The following is a 24,954-nucleotide window of genomic DNA, read 5'->3' as shown; positions in this document are numbered from 1 at the left end:
ACGACTCATATTTTACATCCGCATGACTTCTGGTATACAAGGTTGTCATGGCAATGAGCCTAGCTAGCGCCTAAACATTGACTATAGTCTGGCCCTAGCCCTAATTGGGCTAAAAAGGCCTCGGGCAACCTAGGGCAGGGCTTGTAAGGAAAAGAGTGACATGATTAAAGGTTTGAAATAGTCTAAGATTAAGAAATTTCTGGTGATATCCCCTCCATCTATAATGAGTCCAATCATATAAATGGTTGATGATAGAAACATGACACCGGATCCAAAAAGTGTCGTTAAACTACGCATCGAAGTTGAATAGAACCCTCACAAGTGTCTTCATATCGTCCACCCTTTTGTATAATAGTGATCCACTTGATTATTGGACCAAGCCATTCATCATTGGCCCCAACCTGGCATGGCCCGAACACAGAGCCTAGATTTCAAGCTTGAGCTCAACCCTCGATCCAAGTTAGGGGCCCAACCCCATGCCCCACAAGGCTAGCCCGCTATGTACTAATACAGAGTGAATGTGAAGGAAACAACATTATGTATAGATTGGATGTCAGCCTTACATCAATAAGCCCCGAACAGTATTATAGAAAAAACATTATAGAATAAGCATTTGTATAGCCTTACCATTTTATTTTTTACAATGCCATAACCTAAGGTGCCATGTATATGCATCAACGAGGAAACAAAAATTAACTAAATAACAGAGGAATTAATGTGAACAATAGAAGCCATAACATCTAGAATTAATAAGTTTTCACCATGAGTTAGATGTTTGTTAGAAATGTTTGTTTACTTAGCATTGTATTTCTGTTCTCAGTATGAAGATAAATTGTGTATATTGTTCCATTGCCTTCTGTTGCCTAAAATGTTCCTTGCAAACCTTAATGAGCTTGTATATTACATTTTTTTTGTCTTAAATTATTATTGTGATTAGTTAGTTTATAGTTGTAACTTGTAATCCCTTTTGGCTAAATGATACATGAATCAATAAGATGTCGTAGTGCAAATAACTCCTTTTACTTGCTTATAGCATGGTAACATTCCTTCTATATGCTTATGATACCCTTATTTTGCATGACAGATTTTTCTTTTTGCTTCTTTCCATCATTTTAAATGGTATCTTGATTTGAGGGGTGACCATTTTCATCAGTGCAGCCATATTAATACAAATTTTACTCTTTTTTTTTTTACACCCACACACACCACATGGGCACTCGAACCTCTCGGTGTTGAAGCTCACGTCTACCACTGAGGCATGAGTAGGGACCCAATACAAATTGTACTTTAGGATGGATAGTGAAGGATTTGTACAGTGAATTTGATGATGCCTGGTGTTTGTATACTTTCATAGAAGTATCACCCTACTAGAGTACTTACTCGTGTATCAACCATTTGCTCTTGGAACACTTGCGATACTAGCATACAATGAGGCGAAGATTCATACCATGCAGTGCAATTTAACTGGATATGTTCTTTTCTTCATTAGTTCGCTGTTAGTTCTTGTTGTAAGTAATTTTTTCTTAATCTCCGCCTCCATTTGATACATCATTTGCATTTTCTTTAACTTTACCAGCAGTGTTTGATTACTTCTGTTTGACTTTTCAAATGGGTAATGCTATGGCTACTTATGATTGTAGTAATTCGAATCTTGCTTTCCCCAGATTTGTCTTGATTTATGTTTTTGGTCATGTTGATTCAAGTTTTTATTTTTATTTATATCTATATTTTGTTGTTGAAGCATGTATGTTTCTGGATCTGTTCATCTATTTGTACATTTAGTTTTCCTAGCTTGATTCTATTACCACTTGTATGCATGCCATCATCAGCTCTTCATTATTACATACACCTGAGATTGAACATGGATCTAGGGTGGCGTGGCATCAAGGTACACACAAAAATCTATCTGTTACCATTGATTTATTCTCTCCTATTTCTTCTTTGGCTCTGGAATCTTTATGCAACTCTGACTGCATGAGAATTTCAAAGGTTATTCTTTCTGATGCCAATGTGCCGGGTGAGGGGGAGCACAAGATAATGTCATACATTCGCTTGCAAAGAAATCTACTAGGGTTTGACCCGAATACACAACATTGCTTGTATGGGTTGGTAAATGTCTCCACCATTTGTCTCAGATATCTAGTTGTCTGCAAGCTTTTATGTTGATTTTCTTAGCTTCTTGACATGACTTTCTGCATTTGTCATTTCAGGATGCTGACTTGATCATGCTAGCACTGGCTATACATGAAGTGCATTTTGCAATTCTTAGAGAGGTTGGTATGTTAGAAGCTTTGCTCATTAAATTTTGGTCGGCCGATTCTGATTTGATGCTGGATCATTCTTTGGTGAGATTTTGGTTTCTAAAATTCTGTCATCTCACTATGAAATGCATAGATGGTGGATTAGGTTGTTTGTCTTGGGCCACATTTTAAGCCCCGTGTCTTAGTCCGTACCATTCCATAGGCTTCCGTGATCTTCCTGGTCGAATTTCGGCAACCTTCGACCTTTATCCGACATTTGCGTACGACCTCGAGTTACATGTCATCAACCCGAGTCAACTCAACCCAAGACTTGTACCCTAGCGACCGCGCCGTCGCCACGGTTCTGATGCCACGACTCACGCGCAGATCCGATACCCAGGCTAGGAGATGTGGGCCCGCGTTCAGTTCGAGAAAAACGCAGCGCGTTGAAAAACCCAAGAGAATCCCTACGACTTGTCAGATCAATCAATCCCATCATGTCAAGTACATGTCAAGTACACATCGCCTTTCACCCATTCACAAGCAACCCCAAAGTCAAAAAGTTCTTACACAAGCCCATACTTTTCTTACACCAAACAACCCCAAAGTAAAAAGTTCCTTACATAACCATCACTCACCACATCCATCACTCCATCACCCATCTCTCTCTTTCTTTACAACCCTCTCTCTCTCTCTCTCTCTCTCTCTCTCTCTCTCGTTTTTCAAACTCACTCTCCCAAGCAAGAAAATTTTCAACGTCCAAGCTTTCCCAAACCTCCATGAGAGAACTTTGTGTGTGACCCACTTCCTACCCCCCTATCTCCCATCTCAACCATCCAAACCCCATCTCCTCCATTAGGATCAAAGCAATGGAGCAAAGGAAGCCAAGGGAGCAAGAAGAAGACGTGGGTGATCTTAGATCTCCATTTCTTTATCTTTTTGTGATGTAAGGGTCCACTTATGGTGGAACCCACCTTGATGTAGGCTTTGTATCAAAGAGGGGCTCATAGTGGCAGGGCCCCTCCATCTTCGCTGATCTCTCTCTCTCTCTCTCTCTATCTCTTTCTATGATTATGGCCCACCTATAATGTGTGTATATATCCATGCCATCTACCGGTGGATCCCATCCATGTGGGACACATCATGATGTTTATATGCCATCCCAACTGTCCATAGGGTGCCCACCTTGATGTGGCTAGCAGTGGGGTGTGGTTGCCAGTGAAGTGTGATCTGACGTGGGCCTAGCTCCATAGCTCACGTGGTAGGCTGAGTGAAAGATACCTCGTTTCAACGCTGGGACCCACCCAGCTCCATAGCTCACGTGGTAGGCCAAGTGAAAGATGCCTCGTTTCAACACTGGAGGTCTTGGTATTGATCCCTGTGGAGGTGGCTAACATGGAGTATGTGTACTGACATGGGTGTGGACTGACAGTGGGTGGGTGCACTAACAGTGAAGTGTGTACAGACGGTGGGGTCCATGAGACCCATCCACATCATCCCTCCATCTATTCGGACCACACCATCAAGCGTGAGTCCAAGTGGGACCCACCCCACGTGAGGACCCGCCATGTGAGTATGCATGGATCTACACCGTCCAGAACATTCAGGGTCTGGACGGTGACTCTTTATGATTTATGTATATTATATTATATTATATTATAATATGATATATTATATAATATTATAATATATATATATGTAAGGTGTATCTCATTATATCATATTATATTATATTATATTATATTATATTATATACATATATATGTGTAAGATGGGCCACGTGTGTGGGACCCACCACTGGTATATGTTTATACCTACGCCGTCTAGTAATCTAGATGGGTGGAGTCCACGTGATGTATGGGCCTTAATCCACACCGTCCGTCCCTTTGGACTGGTCCCACCATGTTGTGGATTTCATCCACGCCGTGCACCTGTTTTGCAGCTGCTGCTGGCGTCAGCAGGTGGGTTGGACCCTACCATAAATGTAGGTTTTGTATCCCACCATCCAGATGGCTGGACAGTGGGCCCTTTCATGACGTATATATGTCATCCAAACCGTTTACCCATTTGGCGAGCTCGTGTTACGGTGGGCCACGTTCGTGGACCCCACCCTGATGGATGTGGCTCATCCAACCGTCCATCCATTTGGTGAGCCAATCTTAAGGCTTATGTTGAGAGTCAAATATTGCATATTAGACCCTAGTTATTGCTTGGATTTACGAACATGATCTTGTTTAATGCCTGCTTTAATTATGTTTGTGATGCAGAGTGTATTTACGAGCATGGGTGAAAAGGAAGCTTAAAGCATGGATTTAACACTGATGACACTAAAGGCAAGGGACGGACTCAGGGGACCAAGATCAACGGAATTATACGCCAAGGATCCATGAAAATTGAAAATCAAGCTCAAGAAGACCGTCAGCCAGAATGCAAGATCACCGGGTTTCCATCATCTGTTTCGGCTCAAAACTTTATACATGACTCGAGGACCATAAACTAACCGTACACGCCAAGTTTTAGCCATTGGATTCCTCTAGAAGTGGCCCAAGACAGATCAGCCCATAAATCGGTGATTTGGGACCCGCCTGGTCTGAAAATGCTTTAATTTTGTTCTCAACGCCTTAAATGGAGTGACACATCAAATGGGCGGAGGAGATGTCTCACGAACATCACGATGGACCCTACATGGATACGGTGCGTGTACATAGTGTACACGCACGGGCCGTGCGCCGGATGGTCAGCCCGGTCGGGCTGACCCGTCTTCTTCTTACGTAGGGACAGCGGATGGATCGTCTGTCCATCCGTTTGTGGATAGTGGGTCCCACCTATAGTATATTTTGATGATCAGAGCTGTCCATGGTGTCTCTAGGGTTGGGAATACCCTCACCTAGGTGGAATTTTGGACCCATACACGTGTATGCACGTGGATCGTCAAAAGACGTAAGATGAACGGCGAATTGAGTTAGTACAATGGGCCACACAAGAACCTACCAAAACTACTCATTCCTGACTGGATTTTCGCCAGGATTTCAATGGATGGTGTGGATTTCCCAACTGAATTTAAGCATGGGTCCCGCCAGCAGCACACCATTCTCGGCTCCTAGCGTTCATACGCCAGATTCCGATCCTGAGATTCTACAAGGAGGATTTTTTTTTGTACGTTTAACTCGCAATAAGCATAACCACAAGATTACCCGAATCACAAAGGCAACATTATCATCACATGTCCACTAATATAATCATTTGAGTACAATGCTGAAAGGAAAAAAAACATAAAATAAAAAAAAATCAAGCTCCAAAAGACCGCTGCACGCTCCAAGCTCAACGCTACTGCGACCTAACGCCACCTGCATGCATCTATCATGCATAAGCTTATAGAAAGCTTAGTGGGTGGTGAAAGTGTGGCGCAATATAAACGTGCTCAAAATGCAAGGTCGAGTGATGCGGAATCATGATGATGAGCACATGAATGCAATCAGTCCAGGCTATGCGGTGCAAGATATGAATGCTATCGGCCATACACGCCATGCGATGCGAGATGCAACTCAAGCATGCCAATTCTCAACATGTATCAGTACAGTTCTCATTCTGGATAATCACCGGGGTTCAATACACTCCAAATGGCACTGTCGCTCTCCTAGCCGCCCAAATGAGCGTAAGAAACCTCACTATCCGCGTGACCAATAGTCTCAATACCTATCCGGCACGTCGATAGCGGACCCATTCGCGAGCTGGTCAAACTCAGCCTAGTATTGCCCCCTACCCTCGGGCGAGTAAGGCCACACTCCTTTCCAACCGACCACGACACAGTGGGAGACGCGGCCTCCTGGTATTCGGCCCTCATGCGCTCGTATATCCACTCGGTCTCGACGTTGGAGTCATCCTCTGGTACCATCGGGTTTAGGGATTTTCACCCAGGGACGTCTATGGCGCCCGTATGCTAGAATCAAATATTTCCGGTCTCCAATCCTGCCATCCACGATGTATCTGTGGAGGCTATGGCCCTGATGTCGCTAGGGCATATAGTAATTATAATCACACAAATGCAAGTGCATGAGTCACATTATCAGTCATGCAACAGTCTGTATGTACCATGCACTTATATGGGGCAACTCCGCCTATCAGGGAGCCCAAAACAGTCTGCCAAAGGCATATGCTATGATCGGTCACTCCTCACGTCAGGCATACATATGATGCGAATGATCATGAACCATGGATCTATACTAAACATGCATATAGGGATGGGCTCTGCGTATCACAGAAATGGGCCTAGACGGCCTGCAGAGTATAAGTATGGACCTATCAGTGGCCTTAAGGAGTGTGACAATGCGGACATTTAACCAACATTGTCCTTACAATGTGGACGTCAAACCAACATTGTTCCCAAGGCATAGCCCGCCATAAAGTACCATTACACAACCATAGGAAATCACACATTGCAATGGACTAATATACATCTCATTGGGCCTCGACCCATAGTGCTCAGATACATCAAATGGGCCATCTCATATGGGCCTTATATAAGTCAAGTGGGCCGCATTAGTGGGCCTTATGTACATTGCAATGGGCCATAACCCATGGGCCTTTGAAAACTTCACAATGGGTCTCGTAACATGGCCCTTATATATATCAGAGTGGGCCTCGACATCGGGCCACCAATACGTCGAATGGGCCTAACCTCATGGGCCTTATATATATATATCAAGGTGGGCCTCCCCAACGGCCAGAAATACATCGATATGGCTCCACCACATGGGCCTAGGGCCCACCATAATATTTATTTGAAATCCAACCTATTCATAAGGTCACTTGGACCTTGGGTAAGGCCCACTGAAATGTTCATTTGGAATCCAACTTATTCATAAGGTCACACGGGCAAGGGAGGAGGGGAACAACAATTTTCAGCTTGATCTGAAACTTCTGTGGACCCAGAAAGGGTTTCAATGGTAGAGTTCAATTCACACTGTTTCTTGTGATGTGGGCCGCCCGAGCGCTGGATTGGCCTGATTTTTGAGGGGGGTCCATGTCAAATAGTGGCCCACCAAATGGGCGGTGTGGATACAAAATATACATCATGGTGGGGCCAACGGATGGAGCCGTGGGTCCCTGCCTACACCGCCGTGCTGCTGCTGCTTTTTTAAAATTTTTTTTTTTTAAAATTTTTTTTTTTTTTGGGCCAGAGCATGTTTCACAAATCCACCCATCCATTGTGTGGGTCCCATCTAAATGACCGTCTGACCAAGTTTCAACGACATCCAAAACTCGGGTAGGCCCCACCAAGTACTTTTATATGTTTAGACATGTCTTCATATGATTTCGGATGGTGTGGCCCACTGCGTTGCATAAGGCTGATTTTTGACGTGGACGCGTGGATGAGGGTACTCATCAAACGCACGGTGTTGATTGTCGAGACACATCAAGATGGGGCCACGGGCCGTGAACCCCGGCCGTCCGCCGTGGGTGGCAGGTGACGGCCTCGTCTTGTGGCAGATGGCCTTCTTCTTGCTTCTTCCCTTTTTTAAAAAAAAAAAATAGTTTTTCTGCGTTTTCCTAGGTGGGGCCCGCTTTGTACGATCCACTCCGTCCATTGGTCTCGGTGGCTTGATACCAACCCATAGAGTCCAATATTGACCTTTTTGATGTACAGGAGCATCGGGGAGCAAATCAAAGGTAGGGATACTGTTTCCTATGGTACGGCCCGCCAGAAAATGGGATCAACTTCATTTTTCGGCTCAACGCCTAAAATGAGTTGAGGAACAACATGGACGGCTCGGATCTTACATATACATCAAGGTGGGGCCTGCATGAGTGGCCCACCACTCCTTTCTTCTCTTTCCCTTTTCTTTTAAAGCATTAGCACTTTACGTTGTAAACGTCCAGCGTCCCTGGACGCTGGATGACTTCACAATCACTTCATTGTGGTGGGCCCCACGTGGACGTGGCCCACCAATATAAATAAATAAATATATATATATATATATGATATATACCTTATATTATATATGTATATAAATACATATTATATTATATATTATATACATGTATTATATAAAATATAACATATATGTGTATATATATATATATATATATATATATATATATATATATAAAGATGTATTGGGCCCATCCAAACAGTGGATGGTGCGGATCATCACCTATAATAGAGTGGGCCACACCGTCTGATATAGATGGACGGAGGAGATGTAACACCTATCGGTGGGATCCACACCATTACAAAGAAAGAATGAGAGAGATAAGGAGAGAGATACACGGTGAGATAGAGGAACCCCGCCACTATGGGCCCTCTTGATTAAATCACATACATCCAAATGGGTCCCACCAACAAGTGGGCCCTAAAATTTAAATTAATGGAAAAACACCCACCTTATCTTCCTTCTTCTTGGTCTCTTAGACTCCAATGCCCCTCAGCTTCAACTTTGATGGAGGATGATGGACTCTTGATGGTGAGGATGAGAGATGGGAGGGTGTAGATGGATGATGGAAGGTGGACCACACTTGAGAGGGAGAGGAGGCTTGGACGTTTGGGGCTTGGGGTTGCTTGGAGAGATATGAGAAAATGAGAGAGAAAATGAGAGGATGGGAGTGATATGAGGTGATGGAGTGATGGGTGTAATTAATAGGGCATGGGTTTGTTTGAAAAGTGAGTAAAGGAGGGATGGGTGAAGAGAGAGAGAATTGACTTTGTGAAGAAAGAGGTATGGGTTGTTGTACTTGAGATAATGTTGCATTTAATGATGATTGATGGGACTTATTGTGTAGAGATTCCCTCGAAATCCGCAACGCGCGGTGTTTCTTCGGAATAAACGCTGATCGGCATCTTCTTACCTGAGTATCGGTTCGGTGCGCAAGTCACGGCGTTGGAACCGCGGCGACGACACGATCACCAAGACATAAGTTTCGGATCGAGCCGACGTCGGTGTGCGGGACCTGGCTTAGGATCGTGCGCAAACACCGAATACGGTGCGAAGGTTGCCGGAATTTGACCGGAAGGACCGCGAAAGCTAATGAAATGGTACGGATTAGGACACGGGTCTTACAGCTCTCCCCTCCAAATAAAAATTTCGTCCTCAAAATTTAAACAATCATCACAAGAAAACATAAATCATAATAAAAGAGGAAGCAAGGCATCGCCATATAAATACCAGAGACAACCTATAACATACAACATACAATCAATCATCAAAGAGATGAGGATAGAGCTCTCGAATCTCAGCCTCGCGCTCCCAAGATGCCTCATCCACAGAATGGTGACCCCACTGAACCTTCACCAAGGGAATGACCTTGGTTCGGAGGACCTGCTCCTTCCGATCAAGGATACGAACTGGCTGCTCGATGTAAGAAGCGTCCTCACGAACCTCCAACGGCTGCCAGTCAATAACAGGAACTATGTCTGACCCACACTTCCTCAACATAGAGACATGAAAAACATTGTGGACGCCAGACAACTGAGATGGTAAGGCAAGCCGATAGGCCACAGCGCCAATGCGCTCAGTGATCTCGAAAGGTCCTATGAATCTCGGGGCAAGCTTACCCTTCGCTCCAAATCTAACTATGCCCTTCATAGGCGAGACCTTGAGATACACACGGTCCCCTACATCAAACTCTAAGGGACGACGCCGGCGATCAGCAACACTCTTCTGCCGGCTCTGAGCTGTGCGCATCCTCTGCCTGATAATATCAATAACCTCTGATGTCTCCTGCACAAGCTCAGGACCTAGGAGACGCCGCTCTCCAACCTCGGTCCAACAACTCGGAGATCGGCAGGTTCGCCATATAATGCCTCAAAAGGAGCCATGCCAATGGTTGCCAATACTGTTATTGTATGCGAACTCGGCCAATCGCAGATGCTCATCCCTACCACCGAAGTCAATCACGCAGGCGAAGCATATCCTCAAGGATCCGGTTGACCCTTTCGGTCCGCCATCGGTCTGCGGATGATACGCTGAACTGGCTGCAAATCGGTGCCCATAGCTCTCTGAAAGCTCCCAAACTGAGACGTGAACCTCGGCTCTCGGTCAAACGATCGAGACCGGTACGCCGTGCGCCTCACACTCTCCTCACTGAACAACCTCGCAAGCCGGTCCAAGGGCCAAGTCGCACGAATCGCAAGAAAGTGCGCCGACTTCGTCAGACGGTCCACGACAACCCAGATAGCGTCATGACCGCGCTGAGTCCTTGGCAAACCCATAATAAAATCTGTGGATACGTGCTCCCACTTCCACATCGGGACGCTCAACGGCTGCAGGGGGTCTCCGATGATCGGCCTTGACACGCCGGCAAGTGTCACACTCGGCCACAAACGCAATCTGGCGCTTCATCCTGGCCCAATACCGCCTCCTCATATCACGGTACATCTTCGTCGAGCCAGGATGGATGGAAAACCGCGATCGATGTGCCTCGATCATAAGATCTCTGCGCAACTCAGGAATATCCGGGACACACAATCGGCCTCTAAAGCGAAGTCCACCATCAGCACCAATCTGCCAATCTGTCTGACTCTCAGATGCCGCATCTGCTCGGTAATCCTGCAACGACTCATCTGTCTGCTGAGCCTCACCCTTGCGACAAGAGAGGGTTGAATCGGCAGGCTCGATAACGTATTTAAGGGGCTGAGACCAAAATCAAAGTCGTACTCTGCTATATCCTCGAGCATCTTCCACTCCTGAATCATCATATGCGCCACTAGGCCTCGTGGCTGACGGCTAAGGGCATCCGCTACCACATTCGCCTTGCCTGGGTGGTACTGGAGGTCAAAATCATAATCCTTCAGAAGCTCCATCCAGCGTCTCTGTCTCATGTTCAGCTCAGACTGAGAGAATAAATACTTCAAGCTCTTGTGGTCAGAGAAGAGCTCGAACCTAACCCCATAGAGATAGTGTCTCCACACCTTCAGTGCGAAGACGACTGCTGCCAGCTCCAAATCGTGCGTGGGGTAGTTCAGCTAATGAACCTTGGGCTGACGAGACGAAAATGCTACAGGTCTACCGTCCGTGCTGCAACAGGACCGCACCCAATCCACTACGCGAAGCATCATTAAATACCACGAATCAATCACACCCAGAGGGAAAGTGAGGACAAGAGCAGACGTCAGACGGTCCTTTGACTCCATAAATGCTCGCTCACGGGCGTCACTCCAAATAAACTCTGCGCCCTTCCGAGTCAACCTGGTCAACGGCGCAATACGGGAGAAGCCCTCAATGAAACGCCGATAATATCCCGCTAAACCAAGGAAGCTGCGGATCTCGGACGCGTTCGTGGGCTCCACTGACGCACTGCTCAACCTTCGAGGGGTCCACTGCGACACCCTCCCTCGTCACCACGTGGCCAGGAATCTCACCTCCTCCCGCCAGAACTCACCTTCTCCAGCTTCGCATATAGCCGGTGGGCACGGAGGGTGCAAGGCGATCTCCAGATGCCGCATATGGTCCTCACGGGTCCTCGAATATATCGGAATATTGTCGATGAAGACCACAACAAACTGATCGAGATATGGACGAAAGACCTCGTTCATCAATCGCATGAAGACCGCGGGTGCATTGGTCAATCCAAAGGACATGACACGAAACTCAAAATGACCATAGCGCCTCCTCCTCCTTCGGGATGTCCTCCTCTCGGACACGAATCGATGATAACCAGGAACGCAGTCAATCTTCGAAAAGAACTGCACCTCCAGGTGATCAAATAAATCGTCTATCCTTGGGAGCGGGTACTTGTTCTTAATCGTGACCGGTTGAGCTCGCGATAATCTACGCGAGCCTCAACGAGCCATCCTTCTTCCTAACGAAGAGTACCGGCGCTCCCAAGGCGAATGCTCGGACGAATAAATCCCAACTCACGCAACTCGTCCCACTGTGGCTCACGCAACTCCATCGGTGCCATACGGTGCGGGGCCTTCGAGATAGGTGCGGTACCGGGCACAGATCGATTTGGAACTCGATATGACGGCGAGGAGGCAATCCCGGAATCTCCTGGAATACGTCGGGAAAGTCGCAAAACCGGCAACCGATCAATACACAAGGCAATAGGCTCCTCGGCTGCGCAGGACATCGGGCAAGATAACGGCTCTCCTCTGGGCTCGGCGATGAATTGGAACTGCGGCAAGCCTGGTAGGCAGAATGTGCTCGCGGAGCAGTCCAAGATAGCGTGATACTCGGCAAGCCAATCCATGCCCAAGATAACGTCGAAATCTGCCATCGGCAGCAAAACAAGTCAGCAGGCAAAAAGATATCATCGACAAGAACCGGCAAGATGGACAGAAACGCCAATACCGTGGTCCTCCCCAAGGGCGTCGATACGATCAATCCCTCACTAGTAGACTGTCGGCAATCCAGTCGATCGGCCGAAACCCTCGGACATGAATGAGTGAGAAGCGCCAGAATCAAATAATACTCGTGCGATGGATGAAGAGACGGGAAGTATACCCTCGACAACTCCTCCGGATGACTGCGGTCCGGCATATACTCGGCCCTAGGTCTGCGTGGGAGGTGCCTGTCCCCTCCGAGGTCCCCGGTGCTGCCCTGCGGCGGCCTATATTCTTGCCTCTGCTCTGGGGCTCGGTGGCCGAGGTGGCTGTGGCCGCCGATGGGGCGCTGGAGGCCGAGGTCCTGTGGAAGGCTTGTGGTGCTCTCGGCGGATGTAGGTGAGGCAGCTGTGATCTCGACTACCGTAGATGAGGGCGAGGGCACTCAGACAGGCGATCCCTGACCCACCACATCCAAAACAAGTCCTTGCAAATGGCTGCGCTGGAGGTGCTGCTGGGGCTGCTGGTGCTCTAGCAGGTGGGTGGCTCCTATACCTCTGTGGTCGTCGCTGCTGCTGGGAGCTGCTGGAAGGGGTCTGCCTCTTCTGACCCCTCCTCTGATCTCTATCGGCCTGCGCGCCGGCCCACTCCGTCTCGTAGATCTGAGCCCTCCGCACTACAGCCTGAAAGGTCGGAAGCTCGTGCCCAATCACACGGCCTCGAAGACCGTAACGTAAGCCGCTCTCGAAACGGCGGGCCTTCCGCCCCTCATCATCAATCATATATGGCGCAAACCTCGACAGCGCCACGAAACGAGCCGCGTACTGAGCCACGGTCATGTCCCCCTGTACCAAAGTCTCGAACTCTAGTGCCCTCTGGCGTCGAATGTGGTCAGGGAAGTACTGCTCCTCGAATCGGTCTACAAAATCATCCCATGTCCAGACGTAGTCAGGTCCTGCGACGCGGGTAACCGAGGTCCACCAGTGCTCGGCCTCGCCCTGGAAAAGAAACACTGCCAACCGGACTCGCTGCTCGGTCGTACATGACATGGTATCAAAAATCTTCTCCACATCGGAGCGCCACCTCTCAGCTGCTGTCGGATCTGGCTCGCCCTGGAATCGTGGAGGATCAAACTGTCGAAACTCTCGAAGTAGGGCACTCGCGCGCTCCTGCTCTGCCTGGGCCGGTGAAACAACCGAGTGTCTGCTCTGCCCCTGGAGGGCCTGCAGCATCTGCTGCACCTGAGAAGCACTCACGGATACGGTCGGATCCGCACCGGTCTCGGGTAGAGGAGTAGCATCTCAGGATGTGCAGTATGAATCTCCGGTAGAGGAGCGACATCCTCGGGCTGGGCAGTAGGAATCTGGTGGCGGAGCAGGTGTCGTAGGTGGTAGTGCGGGAGCCGCAGTTGGTGGAGCAGTCTCAGGGGGTGGTGCGGGAGTCGATCGGGTCACTCTCCTACGCGCCATGTCCTACAGAAAGAGCGAAGGTGCCTATCAACTTAAAGGCTCGCGAAGGCACACACGTTAAGGGTGCAATAAAAGATCGCTAGGCTATCCAAACTTAGGACGTAATCATCCATAGCGGACATGTAATGTTGTTCTTGGTTATTCCCGAGTTATGCTCGGATGAAACCTGTCACGCCCGAACTCGGAAACCGGGCTCACAAAATTTCCGATCGCGGAATCGCCGACATCCTCCGTAGAACCCCATTTTCGGATCCGGCACCCATTCACCAGGTTGATCCTGGGATACTACAAGGAGGATTTCAAATCATCACGATTCATAATGAGCATAACAAAAGCATAACCCACAACTAATAACCACAAGAACACCACCACAAAATCCACTATGATCAAAAACTTTTTAGTACAATACGGCAGGAAAGGGAAATACAATGCAACAAAAGAAACAAAACTCCGTAAGCTCGCACGCTCCAACTATGGCCGGACTATGGTGCGGCGATGCGTCTGGCGTCACCGCCGCATCAATCGTGCATAAGCATGGAAAGCTTAGAGGGTGGTGTAAGTGTGTGCGCAATATAGGCGTGCTCAAAATGCAAGGTCGAGTGATGCGGAATCATGATGATGAGCACATGAATGCAATCACCCTGAGGCTATGCGGTGCAAGATATGAATGCTATCGGCCATACAGGCCATGCGATGCGAGATGCAACTCAAGCATGCCAATTCTCAACATGTATCAGTATAGTTCTCATTCCGGATAATCACCGGGGTTCAATACACTCCAAATGGCACGTCGCTCTCCTAGCCGCAGCCCAAATGAGCGTAAGAAACCTCACTATCCGCCGACCAATATCGGCCTATCTACCACGTCGATAGCGGACCCATTCGCGAGCTGGTCAAACTCGGCCTAGTATTGCCCCTACCCTCGGGCGAGTAAGGCCACACTCCTTTCCAACCGACCACGACACGGTGGGAGACGCGCCTCCGGTATTCGGCCCTCATGCGTTCGTATATCCACTCGGTCTCGACGTTGGAGTCATCCTCGTACCATCGGGTTTAGGGATTTTCACCCGGGACATCTATGGTGCCCGTATGCTGGAATCAAATTTTTGGTATCCAATCCCGCCATCCACGATGTGTCTGTGAGGCCCCGATGTCGCTAGGGCATATAGTAATTATAATCACACAAATGCAAGTGCATGAGTCACATTATCAGTCATGCAACAGTCTGTATGTACCATGCACTTATATGGGGCAACTCCGCCTATCAGGGAGCCCATAAACAGTCTGCCAAAGGCATAGCTATGATCGGTCACTCCTCACGTCAGGCATACATATGATGCGAATGATCATGAACCATGGATCTATACTAAACATGCATATAGGGATGGGCTCTGCGTATCACGGAAATGGGCCACGGCCTGCAAAGTATAAGTATGGACCTATCAGTGGCCTTAAGGAGTGTGACAATGCGGACATTTAACCAACATTGTCCTTACAATGTGGACGTCAAACCAACATTGTTCCCAAGGCATAGCCCGCCATAAAGTACCATTACACAACCATAGGAAATCACACATTGCAATGGACTAATATACATCTCATTGGGCCTCGACCCATAGTGCTCAGATACATCAAATGGGCCATCTCATATGGGCCTTATATAAGTCAAGTGGGCTGCATTAGTGGGCCTTATGTACATTGCAATGGGCCATAACCCATGGGCCTTTGAAAACTTCACAATGGGTCTCGTAACATGGCCCTTATATATATCAGAGTGGGCCTCGACATCGGGCCACCAATACGTCGAATGGGCCTAACCTCATGGGCCTTATATATATATATCAAGGTGGGCCTCCCCAACGGCCAGAAATACATCGATATGGCTCCACCACATGGGCCTAGGGCCCACCATAATATTTATTTGAAATCCAACCTATTCATAAGGTCACTTGGACCTTGGGTAAGGCCCACTGAAATGTTCATTTGGAATCCAACTTATTCATAAGGTCACACGGGCAAGGGAGGAGGGGAACAAAAATTTTCAGCTTGATCTGAAACTTCTGTGGACCCAGAAAGGGTTTCAATGGTAGAGTTCAATTCACACTGTTTCTTGTGATGTGGGCCGCCCGAGCGCTGGATTGGCCTGATTTTTGAGGGGGGTCCATGTCAAATAGTGGCCCACCAAATGGGCGGTGTGGATACAAAATATACATCATGGTGGGGCCCACGGATGGAGCCGTGGGTCCCTGCCTCTTGGCCGCCCGTCACTGCAGCAGCAGCAGCGCTGCTGCTGCTGTTTAAAAAAAAAAAATTTTGTTTTAAATTTTTTTTTTTTGTTTTGGGGCCCACCGAGGTGTGATTCACAATCCAGCCCATCCATTGTGTGGGTCCCATCTAAATGACCGTACAGACCAAGTTTCAACGACATCCAAAACTCAGGTAGGCCCCACCAAGTACTTCTATATGTTTAGACATGTCTTCATATGATTTCAGATGGTGTGGCCCACCTGCGTTCCGCATAAGGCTGATTTTTGACGTGGACGCGTGGACTGAGGGTACTCATCAAACGCACGGTGTTGATTGTCGAGACACATCAAGATGGGGCCCACAGCTGGGCCGTGAACCCCCAGCCCGTCCGCCCGTGGGTGGCCAGCGCAGGCAGCGCCTGTACGTGCGCTGGCAGTAGCAGCAGCTTTTTTTTTTTTTTAAAAAAAAAAACAGTTTTTCTGCAGTTTTTCCTAGGTGGGGCCCGCTTTAGTACGATCCACTCCGTCCATTGGTCTCTGTGGCTTGATACCAACCCATAGAGTCCAATATTGACCTTTTTCAGATGTACAGGAGCATCAGGGAGCAAATCAAAGGTAGGGATACTGTTTCCTATGGTACGGCCCGCCAGAAAATGGGATCAACTTCATTTTTCGGCTCAACGCCTAAAATGAGTTGAGGAACAACATGGACGGCTCGGATCTTACATATACATCAAGGTGGGGCCTGCATGAGTGGCCCACCACTCCTTTCTTCTCTTTCCCTTTTCTTTTAAAGCATTAGCACTTTACGTTGTAAACGTCCAGCGTCCCTGGACGCTGGATGACTTCACAATCACTTCATTGTGGTGGGCCCCACGTGGACGTGGCCCACCAATATAAATAAATATATATATATATATATATATATATATGATATATACCTTATATTATATATGTATATAAATACATATTATATTATATATTATATACATGTATTATATAAAATATAACATATATGTGTATATATATATATATAAAGATGTATTGGGCCCATCCAAACAGTGGATGGTGCGGATCATCACCTATAATAGAGTGGGCCACACCGTCTGATATAGATGGACGGAGGAGATGTAACACCTATCGGTGGGATCCACACCATTACAAAGAAAGAATGAGAGAGATAAGGAGAGAGATACACGGTGAGATAGAGGAACCCCGCCACTATGGGCCCTCTTGATTAAATCACATACATCCAAATGGGTCCCACCAACAAGTGGGCCCTAAAATTTAAATTAATGGAAAAACACCCACCTTATCTTCCTTCTTCTTGGTCTCTTAGACTCCAATGCCCCTCAGCTTCAACTTTGATGGAGGATGATGGACTCTTGATGGTGAGGATGAGAGATGGGAGGGTGTAGATGGATGATGGAAGGTGGACCACACTTGAGAGGGAGAGGAGGCTTGGATGTTTGGGGTTTGGGGTTGCTTGGAGAGATATGAGAAAATGAGAGAGAAAATGAGAGGATGGGAGTGATATGAGGTGATGGAGTGATGGGTGTAATTAATGGGGCATGGGTTTGTTTGAAAAGTGAGTAAAGGAGGGATGGGTGAAGAGAGAGAGAATTGACTTTGTGAAGAAAGAGGTATGGGTTGTTGTACTTGAGATAAGGTTGCATTTAATGATGATTGATGGGACTTATTGTGTAGAGATTTCCTCGAAATCCGCAACACGCGGTGTTTCTTCGGAATAAACGCTGATCGGCATCTTCTTACCTGAGTATCGGTTCGGTGCGCAAGTCACGGCGTTGGAACCGCGGCGACGACGCGATCACCAAGACATAAGTTTCGGATCGAGCCGACGTCGGTGTGCGGGACCTGGCTTAGGATCGTGCGCAAACACCGAATACGGTGCGAAGGTTGCCGGAATTTGACCGGAAGGACCGCGAAAGCTAATGAAATGGTACGGATTAGGACACGGGTCTTACATGTGGCTCATCCAACCGTCCATCCATTTGGTGAGCCAATCTTAAGGCTTATGTTGAGGGTCAAATATTGCATATTAGACCCCAGTTATTGCTTGGATTTACGAACATAATACCGTTTAATGGCTCGCTTTAATCATGTTTGTGATGTAGAGTGTATTTACGAGCATGGACTGAGAAGGAAGCTTAAAGCATGAATTTAACGCTCTGATGACACTAAAGGCAAGGGACGAACTCCGTGGGACCAAAATCAATGGAATTACATGCCAGAGATCCGCGAAAATTGAGAAACTGAAGCTCAAGCGGCCTAAAAGTCAGCCAGAATGCAGGATTACTGGGTTTCCATCATCTGTTCGGCTCAAAACTTTATACATGGCTCGAGGACCAAAAACTAACCGTACACATCAAGTTTTAGCCATTGGATCCCTCTGAAAGTTGCCCAACGGACAGATCAGCCCATAAATCAGTGATTTGGGACCCGCCTGGTATCTGAAAATGCTTCAATTTTGTTCTCAATGCCTTAAATGGAGTGACACATCAAATGGATGGAGCAGATGTCTCACGAACATCACAGTAGACCCTACATGTACAGTGAGTGTACATAGTGTACATGCATCGGCCGTGCACCAGACCGTCAGCCCGGTCAAAGACGGGCTGACCCGTCTTCTTCTTACGCAGGGACAGTGGACGGACGCTGTCCATCCGTTTGTGGATAGTGGGTCCCACCTATAGCATATTTTGATGATCAGAGCCGTTCATGGTGTCTCTGGGGTAGGGAATACCCTCACCTAGGTGGAATTTTGGACCCATACACGTGTATGTACGTGGATCGTCAAAAGACATAAGATAAACGACGAGTTGAGTTAGTACAGTGGGCCACACAAGAACCTACCAAAACTACTCATTCCTGACTGAATTTTCGCCAGGATTTTAATGGACGGTATGAATTTCCTAACTGAATGTAATCATGGGCCCCGCCAGCAGCACAGCGGAAGAAATCCATTTTCTCTGTTTACGCAAGAACAGGGTGTGCGGAAGAATCTTGTGAGCCACCATCGTACTTCATCGGTCGGATCTGGACCGTCCATAAGAAGCCCACGCTCCCCATCATCCTAACCTAGGTGACGAGATTTCAAGAGACAGCAGAGATATGTTTTTAACCGTTTAAATGCAAGAGGGACGGCGGAATGAAGATCTCATGGGCCACCTCGGTTTGGACCCAAAACCGAGCAAGTCTGGATGGTTCTTCGTCCTGAAGCCAATGGACGGAGTGGATCTCTTCTTCGGCCTCAAGAATGGGTCCTACCAAGAATCAGCGTAAGTTGATTTACGCACAGTCCTGCGTATTTTGGAGTCCGGTTCTGTTGTAGACAAGCTGCGAGAGAACACCTTCTTCCATTGACCTTTCTATTATTATAAAAGGCAAGGAGCTTGAGAACAGGAGGGGGAATTTGGCAGGGAGACGGCTAGACGTGAGCAGAGAGAGGGAGTAGAGTTATTTGGGTTTTTTTTTCTTTCTCCTTCTTTTTATTTATTTTTGATTTAGCCAATCATGGTCGGCTAAACCTCTTAGCTAGGGCTAAGAGGTGAAGCTTGTAGTCTGATGGGAGAGACTTTGCTTGTGCCTCTTGTTTAGACTGACTGATGTTGATTTAGTTCAATTAAAAGGAATACTTTCAGTTTTTTTTAATGGTTTGTTGTGACTGAAATTACAATAGATCTACGATGGCTTTGAGTATTTCTTCCTCCTTTTGATGTTTATGACATCAAGAAGCCCTGTTGTTTACCATCGTCTCATGGGCATGGTCAGATGACGGTACCCTTCCTAACCTTCATGCTATGTTGATTGGTTGGTAATTAGTTTAATTCTGTTGTTTGCTTTGTTTCCTGGGCATGGTTTGGTGATGGAATCCATTCTAATTCATACACCTTTCATCTCGTGAAAACTAGATCAAGTAAGTTTAGTTTAATTTTTATGATTCTTGATGCAGGCATAAGATCTCCCTAATCTCTACAAGAGGATCCTCTGAATTCCCAGTTTCCTTCTTCTGAATTCCTTAAGTTTTAGAGTAATATTTCACTATTATTCCTCAAAAATCATTCGATTCAAATTTCATCTTAATCTAGTTCTCGTTCTACTTAGTTTCAGATAACGTACAGATATCAGTCCCTTGGGATTCGACCTCGGTCTCACCGAGTTTATTACTACATCACAACCTTATACTTGGGGAGTGAACAGCTTAGGACAAAAAAAGACAGATCTAGTGTCATGTGGACCACACTGCAGAAAACAGTGAGATTCAACGTCTACCATTGAAACTCTCTTGGCGTCACGGAAGTTTTGGACCAATATGATATTTATTTATTTTTATTTTATTTTATTGGTTCAGGTCCTTGTGACCTTATAAACAGATTGGATGAAAAATAAATACTATGGTGGGCCCCTCTAAATTTTAAATGTGGGTATCAATATCACCATTGCCATTTGTGGTATGGTCCAGATGATCCTTTGGATATAATTCTTTTATTTCTTTTATATATATGTGCTTTATAATGATCCTTAATATTGGATGAACGACCCATCTTGATTCGGCCCATTCGACTCGGCCCATGCGACTCGACCCATTTGAGTCGGTCCATTTGATTCGGCCCATTCAACTTGGCCCATTGATTGGCCCATTTGATTCGGCCCATTGATTGGCCCAATTGATTCGGCCCATTTAAATCGGCCAATCTGATTAAGATTCCACCGTGATGTATGTGGTGATATTTTTAGGCGGTCATGCCTTGGGAGCAATGATGGTTTGACATCCACATTGATTGGCAATGACGGTTAGATGTCCTCATTATGACCTTCCCTTAGGCATTATTAGGCCCATTCTCTTCGTGGGTTAACCCAAATAAGTGGTCCCCATTCGCCGCAGACTGACGATTCGTACTATCAAATTTGATGTAACCACGGCCGACGACTGATCTTTATATTATGGTTTGACCAGCAGTTCATATATGAGCCATGCCTTACTTATGGGCCGATTATCGATTTCTGATTATCGATTTCGATGATCGATTTACGATTGCCGATTCCGATTTTTTATTTCAATTATGAGTATATGACAACATAGCATTATGATACATGTCTATACGCATCATCTGCATGCTTGTGATGAGATGAGTGATTAATCATAGCACATGCCATTGGGCAGATTGTTATGGACTCCCTAGTAAGGGTGTTGCCCACACGAGCACGCGGTACACACATGTTTGTTATATGACTGGATTGCGTGATTCATGCATCTTGCATTGCATGACATGGTTACTGTACGCCCTAGCGACATCAGGGTCGTAGCCTCCACAGGCGTATCGTGGTTGGCAGGGTTGGATACCGAAAATCTTGTTCTACATGGGGTGCTATAGATATCCCTGGGTGAAAGTCCCTAAACCCTTATGATACCAAGAGGTTGGTCCAACGTCTAGACCGAGTGGGTACATGAGCGCCGAGTACCGATTACCAGACGGTCGCGCTTTCCACTGTGTCATGGTCGGTTGGAAGGGGGTGCAGCCTTACCCGCCTGAGAGGAGGGGGCCAAGCTAGGGTGAGTTTGACCAGCTGGAGGAATGGGTCCGCTATCGACGAGCTGAGTACGATATTGGCGGGCGAATAGTGAGGTCTCTTCCACTCATCTTATTGCATGCAATGGGGCGACAATCTGGTTGGAGTGTACTAGACCCTGGTTATATTCTAAAGTTGAACTGTATTAATATGTGGGCTCAGATGAGGATTTGTATGCTTGAGTTGCATCTTGCATCGCATGACCTTAGTATGGCCGACATCATTCATGTCTTACATCGCATAACCTTGGCACGACTAATGGTATTCATGGATTCATCAGCATATTTTGTATTATTCTGATACTGCATAATTGTATTACCACCTTGGGCGCACACTTACACCACCCTCTAAGCTTTCCACAAGCTTATGCATGACCGTTGCGTGCAGGTGATGTTGGACCACAGCCGCGCTGAGGTAGGAGTGCATAGCAGATCATCTTGAAACTTTTTGTGTCCATTATCATTGTATTTCCTTTTATGCTCATTGTACTTGTAAAGTTTTTGATCATAGTGAAAATGTGATGGAGTTTTTAGTTATTGTTTGTGGGTGGGTTATGCCTTTGGTTATGCTTATTATGAATCCAACTGACTTTGAAAATCCTCTTCGTAGCATCCTAGGATCGGAACTTGGCGAATGAGCGCTAGGAGCTGAGAATGGGGTACTACGGAGGTTGTTGGCGCCGGATTCGGCGATCGAGAATTTTGTGAGCCCGGTTTCCGAGTTTGGGGCATGACACACATGATGTTGCCCTTTATTTAAGTCATTAATATTCCTGGTATTTCAATATCTTGGAAACACATCTCACATTCAAAGTGTTTTGGGATCCATTGCAGAGAATGTCAAAATGGGAGATGATTGAGGTTGATCCGTTGCCAATTACTCAATCTGATAATAGATGCAAGGTACAACACTTTTGTAGGGGCTCAATTTCGTTGCATTTTCTCATGAATGAAATGTTAGTATTGTTTACTATACTTTGTATTCTTCGGTTGTTTCAGGGCCAATGTCGGCCTCATGGGACTGATTCATTACCAAAGGTATAATCCGTGAGACCTCCAACTTAGAGATGCGACATTATGAGGTTTCCCAAAGAAAAAGGTGTGTGAAACAAATGCAAATTTCAATTGGCGATGGAACCAAAAATGAATTTCCTTCATTGTTAGATATGGATTATTAGATGCATGTGTTGCTTTTTTTCATCTATGGGTGGCAATAAAAACAAGAAAAATGAAAGAACTGTCGGCTAATGTCTTGTTAAATGGACTCTTCGAGCAGTTAGTCATGACGTGCAGTTGCACAAACAATCTCCATTGGCATATACAGTACACATGTACAAAATCTTGACTGCTCTTCTGGTGTGCCCCACCTTGAATGGGCGTTCAGCCAAAAGTATACCAATTAGGCAAAATCTTAATTAGATTACAGATTTCAGTTCCATTGATCAGGTGGGCCATGAATGTATGAGAAGATGGTTAGAAAAGAAGGTAACAAACCCTTTATATGCAACAAACATGTGTCACGGGCCAAGTCATGTTAACAGTTCTCGTACCTGAAGAGCCAGGATCATGCACATGTGCCACATTAGCACATATGCAGTAAATCACCTCATTAGTATTACCGAGTTATTTTTCCGGCACTTCATATTGATGTCTTCTGATATTTTTGAATCAGGGGAACGCGAAAGCTTCGAATAACTTACCGGCCATTGCAGTTGGAATAAAACAAAAAGAAAATGTGAACCAGATTGTTGAAAAGGTATGTAAGGCTTCAAGAGCTTTTCTCTAAGAGTACAATTATATGCAATAAAGCTCATGTACAACACCACACATGACAGCATGTACCATTGACCATGAGCCATGGTCTTTTGGTGAAGAGGTTTGTACCATTGACCATGAACCACCCTTTTTTCTTCTTATTTTTAATAACCAAGTACAGTTATAAAGAGAGAAACATAGAAAGGATAAGTAGAACTGGTAATGGTGCACCGCTCGAATGCCCCGTATTATGTACACCATGACATTGCGATTTTGCCAACACTCCCACTCAAGTTGGAATGTATATGTCACACATGCCCAGCTTTCCTAAGACATCCACATCCCTTGTTCATCATCAACTGGTAGCCTTTATGAAGATGTTGGCCAATTGGCTGTTAGAACCGACAAACAACATTGTCAGTATTCTCTACATCAACTTTTCTGGAGCAAAATAACAATCCACTTAGATATGCTTGGTCCTTGAGAAACCAGATTATTTGCAATATGGATGGAGCTTGACTGTCATAGTGAAGAGTTTGATATCTAGTTCTCTTCTTAAATGTATTTCTTTGTTTTTTTTTTTTTTTATATGATTGTCCCTGGTTAGAACAAGGCCTTAACCTGGACAGTTGCAATATCTGATCTGTAATTTTTTTTGGCTATGCCATTCCATGGCGGGGCCCAACGGATGGCCGAAAGGGCTCTTAAAGAGGCACAAGAGTGTCTCTCTAGGAGTTCTATATATCCTGGATATTATAATCTAGAGACACGAGAACCTTCCTAGAACAAGCTATCCATACCCTTGTACTCACATCTTTGCACTCTTGGACTTGTCCTCTTGAGAATGTTTTTGTGAGGCATATGGATGTCCACACTTTGAGATTTGTTCAACACTTGGATGTGCAAATATTTCTGGTGAATTTTGGATCCATCTAAAGAAAAATAGGTCCAATCATTCTAGTTTTGGGACCTCTCTTGGATTTGTATGGTTCTAAAGAATTGCATTGTTAAGGTTATGCTCCCATTCGGTTGATTGCTCCAAAAATAGACATTATAAGAAAAATGGTCTATATTTAGATGATTGGAATCGTCTGGTTGGTCAGGATTCTGCACTGCAGCCTACAAAGAGTTTGATTCCTTCATTGTTCATTGTAGACCTACAACAACTTGTTGTATATGATCTTTCTTCAAATGCAAAATTCTATTTTTCTGCAAACTAAACAAGTTATCTTTAGGTTGATTTTATGGGTTTATGGGATGGGTGGATGGATGGGTTGCATTGATGAAGCCAAGACTGTGAACTTGCATGCCTGTTACTTGCTACATTTATTCCTTTTACTGAAAGTTTTATGTTGCTTGAAGTCCAATGTGTGATATATTCTTATTCGTGAC

At 46.0% G+C, this 24,954-nt stretch overlaps 1 protein-coding gene across 1 annotated transcript; it reads left to right on the top strand.

The window, feature by feature from the left end:
• The first annotated feature begins 1,129 nt into the window (after positions 1 to 1,129).
• LOC131223528 (uncharacterized) lies at positions 1,130 to 23,742 on the top strand. Its single transcript, XM_058218966.1, has 6 exons — positions 1,130 to 1,888; positions 1,990 to 2,109; positions 2,211 to 2,273; positions 22,642 to 22,710; positions 22,807 to 22,906; positions 23,480 to 23,742. Exons 1-5 carry the CDS (start codon positions 1,679 to 1,681, stop codon positions 22,849 to 22,851), a joined length of 507 nt encoding a protein of 168 aa, XP_058074949.1. The 5' UTR covers positions 1,130 to 1,678; the 3' UTR covers positions 22,852 to 22,906; positions 23,480 to 23,742.
• The last annotated feature ends 1,212 nt before the right edge of the window (positions 23,743 to 24,954 follow it).

Source organism: Magnolia sinica, chromosome 13 (genome assembly GCF_029962835.1).
Source record: "Magnolia sinica isolate HGM2019 chromosome 13, MsV1, whole genome shotgun sequence".
Taxonomy (NCBI): domain Eukaryota; kingdom Viridiplantae; phylum Streptophyta; class Magnoliopsida; order Magnoliales; family Magnoliaceae; genus Magnolia; species Magnolia sinica.
Note: the sequence above shows the minus strand (reverse complement) of the source record. Positions and strands in the feature narration are given on the sequence as shown.